Source organism: Camarhynchus parvulus, chromosome 3 (assembly GCF_901933205.1).
Source record: "Camarhynchus parvulus chromosome 3, STF_HiC, whole genome shotgun sequence".
In the NCBI taxonomy this organism is placed as follows: Eukaryota; Metazoa; Chordata; class Aves; order Passeriformes; family Thraupidae; genus Camarhynchus; species Camarhynchus parvulus.
This window is the reverse complement of record NC_044573.1, coordinates 81,965,108-81,984,737: the sequence shown is the minus strand read 5'-3', so window position 1 is coordinate 81,984,737 and position 19,630 is coordinate 81,965,108. Positions and strand designations below refer to the sequence as shown.

General features: G+C 36.0%; 1 protein-coding gene across 1 annotated transcript in view; it reads left to right on the top strand.

Annotated features, from left to right (window-relative positions):
- Positions 1-19,630, top strand: part of SNTG2 (syntrophin gamma 2) — a 206,298-nt gene that overhangs the window by 130,736 nt on the left and 55,932 nt on the right. Inside the window, exons 8-9 of the mRNA XM_030945918.1 lie at positions 3,167-3,258; positions 15,330-15,457. Of these exons, the coding sequence (XP_030801778.1) occupies positions 3,167-3,258; positions 15,330-15,457 (220 nt within the window). The remainder of the gene's footprint in view (positions 1-3,166; positions 3,259-15,329; positions 15,458-19,630) is intronic.

Here is a 19,630-nt window from a genome sequence, read left to right as displayed (position 1 = left end):
GTCTACTTTACTGTTTAACATATAAGAATCAAATGCATACTGCCTTACTGCTTACGTATAATTTATTCAAAATAAAACTGAAAAAAATCATTAAAATGCAGTACAGTAATGGATGATAGCTGAAAGTTTTTCAATAGAAGCTTTGCCTGAATACAATAAAATAGTGTTTGCAAACATTTGAATCATACATTTACACTGAAAGTTACTTTGAGGACACTTACCAAACAAATCGATAACATTAATTATGTATATTTCATAAATTACTTTACTATTTTGATTGGTTTTGTCAGCAGAATTATTTTGAGACAGCTGAGTAGTTTAACAGTAGCAATACTAAAAAGTGTATGAACAATACAGATCAGGGAAGTTTGGGGCTCTTTTGGTTATCAGATAAAATATTCAAGTTGCGGAGTTGTGATCAGTGTTGCAGGTAGAAAAGTGTTCATAATAAATCACTTTATTTAATCAAATTAATAATTTTGCCCCAGTTTATTTTAACAGATTATTTTCTGTCCAAAATAAGCAAAAAGTTTTGAAATGTGTCTTGTTCTTTGGATTGATTTAGATTTTATTTTTTTAAACTGCACTCAACTATATACTTGTTTTTTCCTAATTTCAGCAGGCTCATAGGTGTCATAGTTTAGACCTTGCCACTAGAAGAGTGTGAGTCATTTAATCTAGATTTTTATACCTGTCAAAAGCCAACTTGACAGGCCTCTACTAAGCTGAACTATGCATATCATGCTAGAACCCTTCTTTCACTGCATACTGCTTACCATTTTCATTTGAAAATATATGATCAGTCTTTCTTATAATGAGTCTTCAGGTTTGGTCTTCCTACTTTTCCTAATAGCTCATCAGGCAAGTCTAAAATTTTGTTGACTGTACCTTGGATAACTGTGTCCAAGCTTAAACATGATTTTGGCAAATTAGCTGCATCTTACCAGTAGCGTCTGTGTCGTTGGGCATGTTCATTTGTGACTATGACAGTGCTACTAGAACTTGTATTTCATCTTGTAGACTGACATCACACACTTGAACTGTATTGCCCGTCATTGGTTAACCTTAGCTAAGACCCAAACTCCCATTCAGACACTCTCTCACTCCTTGTTCTCAGACAGAACGTGGTGTGCAAATAGAACAAAAAAAAGAGATTGGCTATTAATTACCATCATGGCCAAAGCAGAGGCAATGTTGGGAAACTTAGATAAATGTATTGCCTATTAAAATAGAATCAGGCAATGAGAAACAAATACAAATATATTGTCCATCACCTTCTTCACTGACCTTGAGGTTCAGTTTGATTTTTGTGTCACTCTTTTCCTTACTATTGTCTCTGCCCTTCTGCATTTTGCCCTTTGTTAGTTTCCCAGAGGTGCTACCGGCTCAGCTGCGCAGCCTGGTGGTGATGTGGGACCTGGCTGGATCCGTCTGTGTCTGGCACAGGGCAGCTCCAACCACTTCCCACTTCTGGAGACATCCCAGCCCATAAACCCTTGCCACTAAGACTTAGTACACACTACACAAGCTGGCTGCCCCCTTCACAAGTAGGTCCAGCAATATTGGTGCCCTCTTTGTACATCATGGGGATCTTGGCTTTCTCATCAGGAGATACTGCAGCATCTTTGTCTGGGAGCCTGAGATCATGGCACTGTTTCCATAAAGTGCCATTTCTAAATACAGAAAGCAGTTATCATCAGGGAGGCCATCTCCCACCTCAATGGGACCAGCTAGCAGTTTTTGGGCTCTGCCCCTGATTACTGTTCAAAGAAAACCTTTTCTGGAATAACAATGACAGTGCCATTTTTAGACAAGCTACTAGACTATCAAGGAGCGCAGCAGTGCTTCTGAAATGAGACATCTTGTGCACAAACTGCTTATTTTGGGCAGCTTATCAGATTTACTTCCTTTATGCAGAGCATGAGGAAATTTTTTGCAAGCATTATACTCCTGCCCCAGTCCCATGCATGACCCCAACCTTATACCACATGCTCAAAAAAAGAACTTATTAGGTATGATTGGACATGTAAGAAACTTAAGAAATGACCCTTCTCCTAAACTGAACCTGGACCTCCACAGGAGTTTATATTCACCTCTCTAGAATTTAGCCATTCAAAAGAGGCTGAAACCAAGGTTTATGAGTCAAGTGATCGCTGGTAAATGGCTTGCTATAAATATTCATTCTTGTAGTGAGAAAATGAGCAAATAAGGTGGATAAAATGATGGAAAATAGTTATGATTTAATAAAATATATAAACTGGAGTTACAGAGAATAGTAATGGGTTACAGAGAATAGCACCCCATTTCAAGAAGAGCTTTTCACAAGTCCGTGCACAAAAGGGAATTCCAGTCATGAAGCATCATGACACATTTAGAAAGCTAAGTAGCAATTCCATTATGCAATAAAAAAATTCCCAAATCATACTGCAGGCAGGATTTAAGTGCATACATGCATAATTCTGAAGTATCTTGGCTACTCTGGCCATCCCAGAAGGCTCAGGCACTTGGTCCCTTACCTTCCAGCATTTGGTCAGACCAGCTGCTGTGCTGGCAGTTTTAATGCTGTGCTGAGTTCACTTTAACTGCAATCATACTGTCTCTTCCCATCAACCCATATCTTCACCATGAGCACAGCATCAGGAGTAGCATCTGCCTCCCCTGCTCCCTTCTTATACATCTCCCTTCCCTACACCATCTCATGTCATGGCAAAATGTCATAACATGGAAATGTCTGCCTACAGTTCTCACAGCATTTTTTCTCTATTCAACTCCTTTGTTATTGCCAACAAAAAACCCCAGAATTTGACATGGGTTTATTTGTAGATACTGATTAAGTATCACTTAAGGATGAGACAAGGACTGCTTGTTTTGAATATCTCATTCTCAGTGAAAAAAGGCTTAATCCTGAAGACAGTTAAGCATACAAATAGACCCTACAAGCACAGCCCCTCTCAGATGACATCTAGAAACCTTTTTCATTTCTAGACTTTAAATATAGCATATGGATATTTAATTGTCTGCCTTTCTGAAATACAAGTAGTATTTCTGTCTTGGTTGGGGAATTATATTAAAAATTCTTCCTGTGTTTTACAGCTGTAATAGATATTGTCTGATATATACATATATTTTTAACATCAGCAGGTATTTTTCTTGAACTGATTTCCAGGTTCCCCTGGACCATCCAGTGATCACAGCAGTGGAACTTCATCACCTCTCTTTGACAGTGGCTTACATTTAAATGGAAACTCAACTAACACGGTATGCAAATGAATAATAAAAGCATGGTGGGTGTGAGCTCTATAAGTTGTTTTCCCATTTTGAGCTTCAAAATGCTAGAGTAAGACTAACTTAGCTTTGTTCTTTTTGTTGTTTGCTTTGATTGATTTTTAAGTGCTTATACTGTAAAATTCTGTACTTACAAAGTCCACAACACATGGCTGTGAACTGCTAGGTTTTTACTCTGGGACAGCTGAGACATTTGGAAGAGGCAACACAGTAAGATTTAATCATTATTTAGACATGATTTCATGTGAACTTTTGTCATACTTTGTTGCATTATACTGTTTAATTTAATTCACCTGGAGATGCTGAAATGCAGGTGAAATTAAGAAAATAATGTAAGGTTGAATTCTTGAAGAAAACTTTTTTTAATAGGAAAGATAGGGAGAGAAAGAGAAAGAAATAAAAGAGGAAAAAAAAGTCTCTTTCTTTAACCCAGAGGATATTCAGTTCTTCTTTCTGCATGAACAACTGTGATTAAATTAACTGCAGCATTGTCGGGAAAGAAAAGAAAAAAACTTTTTCTCCAGGAGAAGTGGTAGTCACCAAAGAACATAGGGTGTCTTAGTAAGCAAGAGTGCTGCCCTTTCAGTAATGAAGATTGAAGATATAAATACTGGCTGTACAAGGACATGGACCTTCATGCTCAAAACTTGTTTGACACCTAAAAAATCTCAGCTCTAGTCTTTCACTTGGATATTAAATTATACAGACAGAATACCCACTGAATGGACAGAAGGCTTCTCCTCTCTTCTCAGACAGTAATAAAATTGTCTGATGCTTACTGTACTTGTCTCAAGCTTTGCACGTCTTCGACCACTGTCTCTCTCTATACTACTCCTTAAACCTTGTTTTCATCTGCTAAAAATATATTCGTGTATGATAGTATATAAAGGCATAATGTACAATAAATAAATAAACATGCTTTTCTGTGCTGATACCTGTACCTCAGTGTTTGGTGTCCAAAATGGCCATAGATACGAAAGGTTTCATGTTTATTTGTTTGCAGTTTTCCAAATGACTATTAATTTGGATTGCCTTGTACTGTTGTCTTACTAAAGAATCCAAACCTCAGGATCCAGCATTCTGCAATGCCTGTCTACCAGGTTCTCTGCAGGAAAAGAAAGTCCTTTCTGCAAAGAGCTTACATGATAAGAAAAGGGCTATGGCAGTGATTGCATTAGCACATTTTAGTAAATTCGTGCCTACTAAATGCTAGAATGAGTGTGTTGTGATGAATTTTAAAAATCATTGTGTCTGCTGTGGGAACTGCACACTTGTGACTTCTCATATTATAAAAATATAAGTACGTGGCTGGAGTTTTGTAGACCTGTAACAGAGTAATTTAGAGATAGCACACAAAAGACTGGATATAGGCTTGAAATATAAGCAGAAAAACAAAAATTAAAAAAGATGTAATAGTATGGTACTGGGTTGATTTTATACAGCACTTAATTTTTCTGAAACCTGACATAAACTCATGTGAAGAGCTATGTATAAAATAGACACTATGACCTTGAAGTGGAATAAACGGGACAATCTACACCATAGATTGTAAAAGTCATGATCCCCCTTCACAGAAAACAAAATGAAAAATTGCTAGAATCTTATTGTGAAACTTAAAAGCAAGGCCCTATGTATTTTGAGCAGGAATGACTGGATTTTGAGATGATGCATTGTATGGTTAAACTTTTCTCAAAGTGTGAGTGTAACTGAGCTGTGATCATATCTTGAAAAGTGGTTATGAAGGTGTTTCAGCTACCATCTAGTGAGCACTTCTATTTTATTCAATTAAATATTTTCAGGTTCATGGTAAAGTAAAAGCAGAACTGACATTTCCTGTAATGCTATTGCCTAATAAGACTAATGATATTTAAATCCTGTTTTTACATTGCCCTGGTAGGGGAGATCTGACTCACTTTGAACACTGCATCTTGCAAGTTTGTGTTGCAGTTTTATGTACCTTCCTAACCACACTCAGATCCATGCCATAATAGACAATGCACCTGTATTTATAAGTGGAAGTTCTACTCTAAAAAGCACACCATGTAAAGGAAAGGACAGGAATGAGAGCTAAAGAATTACTGTTACTCCAGGTTTACCAAGCTGACATTTTTGATGGCTTGTAGCATAGAGGCGGTAGTTTAGCCATCTTAGCAGCAAGCTCTTTCTGCCTAATACGATTGTACCATTTTCAGTTCTGGTGCTGTCCTGCCTCTGTTGGACCATTCTCTGTCACCTCTGCTGTGGAGCATCTGCTGTATGTGATGTGATACCATCTTCAGGATTTATATACATCTTTTGTAATATCAGAGCAGTTTGCAGTACAGGACTTTAACAGGGTTCTCTGAAACCCAGAGAGATGAGCTGAAGTGCTCTCTTCACACCTGATTATTTTGTTCTTGGGCACTACTGTGACAAATGCTACAGGGATTGACAGTGGCAGTCACATTCATCTGTACCTTATAAGGAGTTTATTGAACACAATGTAAGCTTCCAGAAGGGAACATAAAACATACAAAGGAGGTGGTTTCAAGGCTAGTGAGTACAGGTTGTTTACCTGGAGAGTTCTAACTCTAAAACAAAGAAAGTGCTTTAGAGATCTCCTACCAGATGTCCAAATATCCTAGACATCCAGGCCAGCTTTCTGGAGAAATTAGTGGTAGAGAAAAATATTGTAAATAAAACAAATTACTATTTAAGACACCATGGGATAATTTGACAGTTACAATGCAAAGGCAGAATATACTATGTTTTCATTTGTTTGAGAATCCACCTTCCTTGAATGTCTAAAAGTGATGTTCTAATGATTGAAGTGAGACCAGAGCAAATTGTTGTTTTCTGTGTGTTTGTGTAATTTGAGAACTCTAATTTTGATAGTGTATGTTAAGGTTAGTTGGTTAGATTAAGCTAAACAGGCACCTACATTTTTCTAAACTGCTTTAAAATATTTTTTCTTTGGTGCCTTTGTTTTATCTGCTAAGTTAAATAGTTTTGCTTTAAAAAAGACATTGCCTACTTCATCATCAAGTTTTTAAAAAAGAAAAAAATACAAATGCTCAGCTCTTGATGGGACCAGTAGAATGCTACATCTTTAATGTCTATGGTAGTCCTAGTTCAAGAGTGAGAAAATTATACGACTCAATCCCAAGCACTAAATGACAAAAAGAGAAGAGGATTCAAGACAGAGAGGTGGACACCCTTGGGGAATGTCTGACCAGAACATTGAATTGAGATTGAATGGATGTCCTACGTATGAAAGCTTCAACACTCTTGCTTTTTTGAAGATTCCTGTAGTGTCTTCCATTTTAGTATAAACACACTATTCCTAAAGCTTATTTTATTCTTTAGTTTTTATCACCCTGTAGCTTGCTTTAAGAAGAGAAACTTCAGAATTTCAGTTCAATATCCTTTCTTTTGGAATGATTTCATGTGTTCATGGTTTCAGTTGCCTCTGCCAACTCTCGATCTGAAAATCCATTATTTTCTCATGTAGTATGAAAGCAAGGTAACTTTGAACTGACTTCCAGTTCACAGTGTATCATTTGGCAATGTAAATTCATAAAATTATTAATGTAATAAATACAAAAATATCTCACATAGAGGCACACAATTGTTACTCATGAATTGTCATCATGTCTTCCATTTTTTGCGGAAGAGAAAGATAAAACAGATTAAACACAGCCAGCTGCACTTCAGTAGTTTGGACTTCTGCTGTGCTGAAGACCTTTATGAAATGAGATGAACACACTGAAAATAAGTTTTCCTCAATTAATAAAATATGAAATTATTATAATGACTCAGAGAAGGATAATCCAGATTTTCTGTTTCTGATTATACCTCTCAGAAATCACAGCAATAGAAGCTGGAAGCAAACTTTTAAATAACACCTTCCTACTTTACTACAACAGAGTTGTAAGGAAAATCTTTTGGATTGAAATGTTTGTTTAGATTTAACTGTACAGAAGTACAGTTTTTCTAATTGTGATTAGAGTTAATTGGGACTTTCACTATGATATTAATGAAGTGAATAAAAAGTATCTTTAAAAGTCTCATCCTTTCCTTTTATAAATGTCCACAGTCACTGCTAATCCTTTCAGCAGAGTTATTTCTTCCAGTATTTGATTAATCAAATTAACATTTGATTGATCAGCTTGATCTTCTGCACAGAAATTCCCCAGTTTGTGAGGTATCTGGTTTTAGTTCTTAATTATATATATTTTACCCATACACAGCCCTTGCATGTAAATACATTGTTTTTTACAGTTCTTATGAATTTTCTCATTTCAAGTTTTCAGCAGCAGCAGCAAAAAAGAAAACGTTTCTAAATTTGATGTTAGCTTAGGTACCTTGGCAGCCCAGGTACACATGTATGGGCTTATAGAGAAAACTGAGAGTAAAATTGAGGTAACAAGTTCTCCCTCTAAGCTGTGTCTTTCCACAAGTTCCAGCAACAAATTGACACTGATCTAAGAGAGAGAAGCAAGAGTCAAGGCTCAGATTTATCCTGAGGGGTGTGCAGACTGTGTGAAATTCAAAGAGTTTCCCAAACTTTGAGCTAATTTTTCTAAGCAAGGACAGCATGCCCCATTTGGGGATATAAAAGGCTGCCAAAAGCTGTTTCTAACAGCTGAAGTTCGGGTAAACTTGCATTTATAGTGTAAAATTATAATGATCTCAACATTGTATCTTTTATTTTCCTTATATACATTTAATGTTAGGTTTTGATTTCAGACTGCTATTGTATTTTTTGAGCAGTCATAATTACTTTCTACTTTTTGTGCTGATATTTGATATAAACTACTCTGGTCTCTGTCTCCTACCCCCAAAGGAAGAATTTATCTGGAAAGGTGTTCCAGGCAAGGTTGTTGAGGTTACTCAGAAACCAATTACATACTAGCTCAAGGGAAACAAAGAAAAAGGTGCAAGATTCTGACAAATAGTCCATATGTATTCTCTAAAAATATCTTACTCAAGCTTTTATGCCATTGGTTCATTAAAAAAATAATAATGTATTAGCAGCTAGCAGCACAGATGTAATGAAATTTTCATTAGTATTTCCATTGTAAATCACCTCTAAAGAAATTTATATAATTGAAAGGGTTTTCATTTGTTCCCCACTGGTAGAATAGTAATCCAATTGATTTAAATGCCTAGCTATTGTAGTGAATAAAGCAGTGTAAGTCCCCAGCATGTACTGCTATACAGGCTCTATGTAAACATCATATATAGGTTCTCAGTGTCTGGAAACTCATTTATTAATTAAAAAGAATTACATGTCTTAAAGAGCAGTCATTATATTTCAAAAGCGTGTATCTGATGCAACATTAGAATTAAAAGTATTTATTTTCTCTGGTAGGAAAAGAGGAGTTTTTCACATGCTTTTTCACCTTCCATTTAATTAAACATCTGTCGATTAAAATATTGTAGATAGATCTGTGTAATTAAAAGGTGCTTTCAGTGAATTTTGAAGACATCATATTACACCTCCAAATTGTTACTTCACCTGAAACAGCATGTTCCCTCTATAGAAGCCTTTATCTATTAAATGATTTGGTGATGCATACTTTACCAGATAATTACTGTCTTCTTAAAACTGTCACAGAATTGTGCACCTGCATCTATGAATTCCATTAAAAATAAATAAATACAGACCCTCTTCTGAATTCATGCTGCATCGAAGGATGCACAGGTATTTTGATATCGTAATTAAATCCCTCTGAATTCTGAGACAAGTTGAAAGCTCTGACTCCTATCTACAGTAGATATCACCATAATTTATTTTGTTGTTTGGGCATCACAAGAGTTTCATTCATGTCTCTACTCCTAGCTATAAATTTGGTATTTGTGTTGTTCAATGATTAAAGTAAGCTAATCTGAGATTCTTATTGCTAAATGGAGCGGTCATGTTTTCTTCTCCAATCAACAGAGAGACCCTGCTTTCTGTCTGTCCCTGTAATAAGTATTAGCAAACACTCAGCCATACATAGGTCAGGTAGGTTCATTGATATACAGAAAATCAACCTGCCAATATATGTATATATACATATGTTTCAATCACAGATCAGACTAAAAACTGTAGAGAGACCACATTGAATTCACTCTGAGTTGAATGTTGCTGGGTGTTGTTGCAAGAAATTATGTGACCCTAATTCTCTTTTTTTAGAATAAGTGTACAACAAATTTGTCTATTTGAAAAGTATATTATATTGAAGGCTATTTTTGAGTATGCTGAAACATTTTTAGTAATGGAGCTTTGACAAAACACATTCCAGTTGGCATCAAAAAGATGCATGAAAGCTAGTATTTTCTAATCTAAGAGATTGTAATGAAATCCACTGAAACTTCATGGCCAAAGTTTTCAGTTATAGCTTAAGGCAATGAAGCTATGCCAAGCTATTTTAGCATTTCAGAGTTTAAGGCATGTCTGGAAAACACTCTTAGTCATATGATTTAATTTTAGGTAGTCCTGTGAGGAGAGGAGATTTGAGTGATCCTTATGGAACCCCTCAACTTGAGATACTCTGTGGTTTTATGTTTCTATAATTTAAACCACAGAGCTGTTTTTACATCATAAAAATATATCAATATATAAATATCAAATATGTTAATGTTGCTACCATTTTCATATACATATTTTACAGAGAGATATTTTATATTCTTTTCAGAAATTCTCAGCAATGCTCACTAAAATGGAAGCAGCAAAAATTACTTTGAGAAATAAATAACAGCGTCATCGTTATCATCTCTTTTTGAACCAGTATTGACAAAGGCAGTAATCAAGATTAGTCATACCTCTTACATGTGCTCTGTAGAAATATAAATTTACGGAGGAGGATCAAGGCTTTAATGATGTACTTTGAAATATTAAATCCTCTAAAGCAGAAAATTGATAAAGTTCAAATTATCAGTAAAAGGTTATATTTTTTCCTAATGGATGTCACACTTGATTCTTATTTCATAAAATGGTATAATCATAGACACATTTACGTTAGAGAAGACTTCTAAGATCATCAAATCCAACCCGAACTTAACCAAGAATGGCTGAGTCCAACACCAAACCATGTCTCTAGGTGTCCTGTTTATATATCTTTTAAATATCTCCAAGGACAGTGACTCAATAATTTCCCTGGGAACCCTGCTCCAATGCTTGACAACCTTTCTGTGAAGAAGTTTTCCCTAATATCCAACCTAAACCTCTCCTGGTGCAACTGTGGAACTGAGGCCATTTCCTCTTGTTCTATCACTTGTTATTTGAGAGAAGAGACCAATCCCTACTTGGTTACAACCTCCTTTCAGGTAGTTGTAGAGAACAATAAGGATGCCCCAAAGCTGCCTTTTCTCCAGCCACTGGCCTTCTTAGTCACCCAGGCACACCCAGGCTCATGTTCAGCTGCCAAACAGGACATCCTGGTCCTTTTCCCACTGTGGGACTCTACCTCCATCCTATAGCACTGCAGGGGACCATCATGACCCATGTGGAAGATCTGGCACTTGACCTTGTTGAACCTCATACAATGGATAGAGTCTGTCCAGATCCTTCTGCAGTTCCTTCTACCCTCCAGCAGATAACACTCCCACCCCGCTTGGTGTCCTCTGCAAACTGACTGGAGGTACACTTGATCCTCTCCGCCAGATCACCAATAAAGATGTTAAACAGGACTGGCCCAAATACTGAGCCCTGGGGATCGCAACTTGTGACTGCCTCCCAGCTGGATATAACTCCATTCACCAGCACTCTCTGGGCCCAGCCATCCATCCAGATTTTAGCAAGTGATGGGTGTGCCTCTCCAAGCCATGGGCTGCCAGCTTTTCCAAGAGAATGCTTTGGGAGGCAATAACAAAAGCTTTACTGAAGTCCAGGTAGATAACATGCACAGCCTTTCCCTTATCCACTCAGTCTTGTAATAGAAGATCAGGCTGGTCAAGCAGGACCTGCCTTTCCTAAGCCCATGCTGGCTGTACCTGATCAGCTGGTTGTTCTGCATGTGCCACATGGTAGCACTCATGATTGCTGGTCAAAGGCCCATTCAGCCTGACCTTGGATACTTCCAAAGATGGGGCATCATTTGCCTTTCTGCAAAGCAGAGACTGTAATAGGAGGTTAAAAACACATTTAAAACCAAGTTTAACCTTGCTGAATAATGTGACCCTGAGTATTGCTGATTCCAAGTAAATTAACCCAGCTTCAGCCTTCCTGAAGGCCATTTTTTTTAATGTAAAAGCTGTGTCAACTTAAAATAACACTATGGCTGCTTTCAAGGTAGGGCCCTAGCAGCAGCTGGAAATTAAATTACTAGAGAATGTTCAGGAGGACTTTCTTCCGATGACATGGTATTTTTCTTGCAGAGATTTAAAATCAATGACAGTTTAAATGAAAGGTAAAATAACTGAGTTTCCCAAACTCTGCGAATTATATGTCACAAAAAGAGGAAAAATTGACAGTCCCAGCCAGCTGGGATCTTTTCCCTTCCTTCCTATGCTCTTAGTGTAAACTTAATTATAGAGACATGTCTGATTACATCTCCCCATTAGTGGTGGACTTTCTGGACTTATTCTACCTCTTGGAAGACTTTTTGGTTGCTCCAAAATGAGTAGTTATATAGTTGTTTAAGAAAGCACTAAAGCACTTGCATACAGTGTCATTCATAGGTCAGTGATTGCTAATGGAATACAGAGTCAGGCCCTCCTCCACGTCAGCAGTATACAGCTGTCCCAGGTAGGTAGTGATTATGTGTCATTAAAACTTGATTCTTGTTCATTGTTCTGTCAAAAACGAGGTTTTTGTGTTCAATCCATTTCTTAATGGGCAGGTGTTAGAAGCAAATTGGCATTAATTGGCAGCATTGTTGGTGACCTCAGCAAAAACTGACGGTATAAAATTATCGAGAGCGTAAAAGCTGTGATTACAGAGATGAGCTCTATTTTAGTGCTTTGGAAGAATGATGTGAAGAGTTTTCAAGATTAGCAGCAGCAGCTGTTTAGTGGAGAAATGCCTTGAAGGTCAGCCAGCTCACTACACTGGTCAGACCAAAGAACCATCCAGCCAAAAAGCTTGTTCCCAGAAGATGCCCTCACGAGAATGCAAGAACAGAGGAAATATGTACAGTTATTTCTAGGGAATATTTCCTGCACATCTGGTGACTTCTGACATAGGTGCTTCCGGAACCAGTTTGTTATCTAAACTAACACGTTCATTCTCTGTTTTTATCCTACGTCTTTTACTTTTAATCAATACCCCTGCTTCTTATGTGAAAATGCCAAGTGAACCACTGTTTCTTAACCCCTTCTCTGTTATTTATTTTTTTACATATCTCAGTCATACAATTCCCTCAGCAGTTTCTTTTCCAGACCAATGAATCTTTTTTAATCTAATTGTTAAAAAACAATTCTGTTCAACGTCTAAATTTCAAGATCTAAACTTTGAGTTGTAATCACCTGTTCATATCCCATTACAGTGTAGGAAAAGTTAATATTGTTTTTCTTCATGTGCATTGCTATACATTTATCTACTATATTTTTAGCAGTTCTTTTATCTCTCATTCAGTATATTGAGCTTCTTCCACAGCCCTTTCTCTTGTTTTTTTACTTCTTCCTTCTCATTTTCTTATTTTTATCCATGTGTTTTGAAGAGAATATATCAAGGAGTCTCAGATTGAATTATTCATAGATTATAGGTTAAATAGAACAAAATGAGCTGCTGTTCCTATGGTAGTGTTTTGTTTTGATGCAATGGTCTTACGGACATACGTATTCCCTGTTTTGTCCTTAAGAAGATGAAGAGGGGTAATTCCAACTTTATCCTCTACCATAAACTGGTTAGTAGAGTATGGCTTCATAAGAAATACATATTTGAAACTTAGACTAGCTTGACCCCTTCTTACCCTTTTGCTGTTCTTGGCCATTAATGTTCAGATCATGCAGTAGGGTTTCTGCAGATATAAGTAGTTTGGAACTGTGGGAAAAAAAACCAAATTACTCCTTCTAGTGTACTCTTCAAATATCAAATCTTTGAAATTGTCTGGGGAAGACCCATTTGTTTTAGGAGTTCGCAGCAGTTTTAACAGTTTAGCATTTTGACATGAATATTTCTATGCTGCAGTTTCATAGCTTTGGGGTTAATAGATTTTTTGACCAAGTGAAGTTGGCCAAATTCCCCCTTCCATTCATTAACCTAATGAATAGCTGTGATGTACATTTTCTAAAATTCTAGCTTTTTCTTGCATTGAGATACTTTTTCTTTATGCTGATACCCTACTGAAGCATTTGATTGAAGTGTAAGGGACTCAAATGGAAAAAATTAAATTGCCTATGTGACCTACTCTTTTTTTTTTTTTTTTTCCTGCCAAATGCTCTTAAATTACCTAGAATATTACAGAATATTTATCAGGTTGTTCAATAACCTGATAAAAGAATTAAAAGCAATAGTTCATAAGAAAAATATTTTTATGTTTAAATTGTCTAGATGTATTCTGCATCTCGAGAGTTTAGAGGGTGGGAACAATAGATGTTGTTGCAAGAATTTTTATGTTACTTTATTTTCTCATTCTTGGATTCAGCGATCATAATCAAGTATTTATATTTGACTGCAATAAGCTACCTTCTGTTTTATTCCTAGACATTTTGGTTTCCAGACAGACAATGTTAGATTATGTTGATCCTTTTCAACTTCAGATTGCATGGGGTTCTCTCAATTATTGTAGTTCATGCAGAATTCTGTAATATGTGTCAGATTCTTCATTGTGATACTAATAAATTTATTCTAGATTTTAAAGACACCTTAGCCTTTTGTGTCTAATTTCATAAAACAAAATTAGTCTGTGGACTTCATTATGAAATACTCATACTGCAAAAACACCAGTACATCTCAGTCAAATGAGACCTGTATGGTTCTAGGGGACAGTAAATGCTCTAAATGAAATTCCTGTCCCCAAAATGATTTCTGTCTAAAACATTCCTTTGTGAAACCAACTCCAGCAATTTCATTACAATTTTTTCTTTTACTAGGAAATTATACTTCTGTCATTAAGTCTCAGTCATCCTGTTAGAACTTGAAACTCACTATTTTGATTTATTTAAAGAAATAAATAGATCAGCCCTTGTTGACTGTAAGAAGGGGCTTTAAGGGGGAAAAAAATCCTAAATCCTTATGAGCGAGAAAACGAAATAGACAATTCCCAGAATGCTTTTTATTATGTGTAAGTTTTATGGCTTTTGAACACCTGGCAGAACAGAACTGAATTTGGGTCATTCTGTGGTTTCTTTGCTTTCATAAATACTACTCAGTGCTTATTTACAGCTCATGTAAAAATAACTAACTTTCAACTCTGTTTTCACTGAAAAGTTCTCCACTCAGTGCAGGATAAAAAATTTTGGTTCAGAAAGAGCACAGATGCCTACCTTTGACCTAAATGTGTATGTCTGTAAACCTTTCTCAGCCAACTTTGTGTAAATTTTACTGGTATCTTTATAAAAGAGTGAAATGCTCAACTCTTGCCTTTCTAGTAGATGCATTTGAAGAAAGACTTCAAAGATAAAATTTCGAAAGTCATCCATCTATAGTATGATAACACAGGAATTAGAATTTTAAATCTACTCTTAAATTATATAAGAGCACAATGCACAAATAAATGTTCTGTGTAGTAGTTAATTAGGATATTATTTATGTCCTTTTCTCTGAAGATAGAAGGATGCAGAAGAGTTATACAGAACAAAGTAATTTAAACCACAAATGTATATTATGCTGCATTTAGAATAAAATCATGGCATTTATGACTGAAAGCTCTTTACTTTCTAGTATCAGTTATCTATATTAACAAAAATTTAGATGTGTTTAATGTTAAAGTAATACTGAAATTGCATCAAGAGCAAAATATTAAGATGGGTAACATACAGGTTTTCATTTCTCTACCCTGCTCTGAGTTTCTTGAATACTTTTATTGTGACGATTATTCACTTCTGAGACAAACAGAGGCAGAGATGCATATTCATGGGTTTTTCTCTATATTGTCTTATAAGCTCTCCTACTGTTTCTCATTTATTCTGCACAGGCTCCATCATCACCTTCTTCACCCATAGCTAATGAACAAAAATACGAGAAGCGCTGGCTAGACGCCTTATCAGTTCCTCTGTCGATGGCTCGAATCTCAAGGTACAAAACCGGAACAGATAAATTAAGGTTTGTAATCTGAAAGGGGAGGCACTGGGTTAGTTAGCTGTACCTAGTGTTTTGCTGTGGATTGTTGGCTTTATAAGAATTGAGTGGAGATATGAAATTCTTCTTATTAAAAGCTATGCAGTTCATCTTCTCCTAAGATTAATGGTATTCATGGTGATTACCAAAGATAAAGTAAGGCTCCTACAAATACATTTCTATAATCTGTTGTATCTTGGGAATTCAGTTAGCATCAGCAGCTAGCACAAAAGTTAATCCTGGTGTTATGCGAATGAATTTTGAAGCTACTACATTTCCTTCAGTGTACCTAATAGGATACTTCTATATTCCCCAATTCTAATATTGTCAATTAACTCTCCTTTTTCATTATAAATGATAACACAGTGCATAATCGTCATGCCTGTGCTATCATGTCATATAGATATGCTTTCATCAGTGTCATAAAGAAACTCATATTGATGAGATTTTGGCAAAGTACATGGTACAAAATACTGTATTTTTGATCATAGATTTTTCTTGCATTTCAGAGACATAACTAATGGTTCATAAAGCAACTGTGGAATAGGATGTCAGAGGCTATTTTACTGGGCTTCAGGAAATATAAAAGCAAAAGTGAAATTTAATAAAGCTTCGATAAATAATATGCTTGAGAAAGTTTAACACGTTGCAGCATACATAACCTTTTTCTGCAAACCATTCTGTAGCACAACTCTTTCAAACCTACCAGTAGTTGTAGGCTAAGCAGTCCATAGTTCTCCATATGTATCAGAACAGGAGTTCATTCACTGTCATTATTTTCTATGGTCTTTATGGGTTGCCCTATTTTTATTTGCCTTTAATACATATTAAGGAGATAGTTGGAATCTCTATTGAAGAATCAATATACAGGTCACCTGCAATGAGGAGGTACCAGAAATTCATGTGAATACCTTTCTTGATTTATGCCAGATTTTTTACCTGTTTCCTCAAAATTACCTGAAAAGCATTATTTTTCTAGTAGGACAGATATACTGCTTTAACTTACAGCAATTCATCTTCTAAGGCAGTTGGCAGGTCCTCTCCCAGACTTTGTGTTAAAGCATCACAGGTGAATAATGATAAATTTTCCAGAAAAGTTTTAGCTTCTTCCACAGACTTCCTTTGAACTCTTAATTCTCTTCTACTTAATGTCTCATCGCTTCCTCCACCACTTTCTTCCTCCCTACTTCAACTGACAAGTTCATGCTGTCCAGACTTATCCAATCACAGACTTCCAAACATTCAAGGCTTAGACATTCAGTGAATTAAGTAAAAAAATCTCAGTGTTCACATTTAGGCATCAAATTATCATCAGTGTTCTAGAATCTAAAGGATAAATAGAAGAAGATAGAACATTTAAACCTCTGACTTCAGTTTCCACCCTGATAGTTTGAAGCACTTTCATTCCTATGCTGTGCACTTTACACATTAGATGGAGAAATCCCAAGGGATTCCAGTTCTCAGAAGAGTGGCACGTGAATTTTGAGAATTCTTTGAAATAAAACACCTTCAACTTTGTACTGGGTCTGGCTGAGATGGAGCTTATCTTCTTTATGGTAGTCCATATGGTGCTGTGTTTTGATTTGTGCCTAAAGCAATATTAATAGCACACCAGTATAGTGGTTGTTGCTGACCAAGGCTTGCACTTCATCAAGACTTTCTCTTTTTCTTGGTCTGCTCCTACACAGTAAATAGGCCCAGGGTAGGCAAGAATTTAAGAGGAGGCACAACCAGGACCAGTGAACCAAAACTGACCAAAGGAATATTCCATGTGGTGTAGCATCTTTGCTCAGCAATAAAAACTGAGCAGAGAGGGCTTGGGGAAAGGGAGCCATTTCTTGGAGACTGACAGGACATCCATCATTCTGCTTGTGAGAGATAGTGAGTGGCTGCTTTTGCATCACCTGTTTTGTTGTAATTTAATTAGTTAGGTTTTTCCCCCTTCTGTTTGTTTATTAAACTACCTTTATTTCAGTTTATGAGGTTTTTTTCTTCTTTGTATCCTCTCTGCTATGCCTCTGGAGAGGGCTAGGGGAATGAATGGCAGTGTAGATGCCTGGCTGCTGGCCTGAGATCAACCCATCACAGATATGTTTTTTGTGTAAGATTTGAGGAACTTAGTGCTTTCAGTTTTGTCTTGGAGAGACATATTCTCTTCTGATGTATCTCACTCCCATGTATATTTAGTATATATTCCTCTCTTCTATTATTAGTGGGTGTTTTATTATTGTTGTAGACACTCTGAAGGAGTATGAAATAATGCCATAAAGCCTACTGTCATCCCATGATACTTTACCTGTAGAGTAAGTGCTCCTTGCTTTCTTTGGTGAACCAACAAATCAGCTGTATGATTGCCTTGAGGCTAACTGTGGATGAGGCATTTCCCATATTCTTACTAAAAGTGGGATTTCTGTGCCTGAGGGACACCAGACTGCTCTTACCATGTGCTGTGAAATGCATGTATGTATTTTTACTATTATCCAACTTGTACCTTTTTTTGCATTTCCCCATGTTCATATATGCATAGTGTCCAACATATGTCTTCTGTAATTAGTCTCTAAAATCAAATATTTTCTCTGCATGAAATAAAACCTCTGATCAGTCTAGATAAAAATCCTACTTTCAACCATATCTACATGTCTTTGTTCCCTTTTACATTGCAGCCATCAGTCTAAAGCCATTGGAGTGAGCCCAAATTAATTTCCATGAATGGATCACAGATTCTTCTGACTGATTTTCTAATTTTACCATAACCTGAGTATTTATTTGGAGCCTATTTTCATACATGGGTTGACAGCATGTTTGTTTTTCCTGTACTACATGAGTCCATGAGTCTGTCATAACTTGTAACGTGTCTCCTGCACGTTCTTAGGCTGTATTATTTCCTTTGTGGTTAAACTGTGCAGTTTAAATTCTTCTGTACTTCAGTTGAGTTTTCCAGTACCTTTGCCTAAAAAAAAAGGCATACTTTCAGCATACTCTTGTGTCATGAGATGGTCAAGATCACATGTATCTGTTTGATTCTTATTTGCTGTTCATGTGAAAAGAAAGGCAACTTGCGTCTGGCTTTTCATTTCACTTGAATTTTTATTGTACTTTTCACAGGAAGTCTTTAGACTGACTTAATGACACAAGAATATTTTTTCATATATTTTTAATTCTTTTAATACCATATGTATTAACAGAAGCAAGAAAAAATGGGATAGGTATTTTCCTTCCGTATAAAGGAATGGCTGAAAATACTGCGCACTGGGCATGTGAAATATGTTTATCAATACCACAAAACAAAAGCAAAAAAAATTCCTCTTAATATTTCAAAGGAAAGATAAGAAACATAGTAGATGTCATTCCTGTTCTGAATGAAAGATTAAACTTTGTATCAACTACTGAAATCAGCTTGAATTAGTGTATTTCGCCTTCTGGATATGGTTGGAGTCTGTCTGAAGGTGTTTATATATGTAGCATGCTAATTAGTCTTTTTGATTAGTTGGAAATTCATAATTTTTTTATTCATTTGCCTTTATTATATAGCACTACAGCTTCTATTATTCTAGACTTCTCACTAATCCATCAATGTAATTTTTCTCTGTAAGAAGTAAGGCAATATAAATGTAGTGAGAATGCTATTGCTGTGAATACTCTTAATTGCTAGTTGGCAATGGAAACATTTTTTGACTGTTGAGGATTGAATTGATCAATAAATGTGATGTAAGCTTAACAGAGAAATAATATCAGTATGTTTTTCTCACCCAAAGGAATTTGTGGTTCATATTCTAGTTTGAAGTGGTTTTCTTTTTTAAGATAGAAAAGTAAAGATAGGTAGTCTTTTAGAAGGTGAGGAACACAGTTCATGTACTGTAGTCTTTCATTTTTGTTATGGAATTTTTATTTGGGGAAAAGCAGATATTGATATTTTTAGTCCTTACAGCTGATACTGGTAGTAATGTATAATAGTTTTTATACAGTGTATTGGCAGAAGCTTTGAGTAAAGGTACAGTGCATATAACATCTTGAACATTATGAGTTTAGACACTAAAGAAAAAATGCTTATTTTGAATATGAGAGACTGAAATAGTGAGTGGAATGGAAGTAATTCACGCCCAGTAGCTATGAGCCCATGTAGCTGTGATGTCAATTACAAAACAACCTAATTAGATT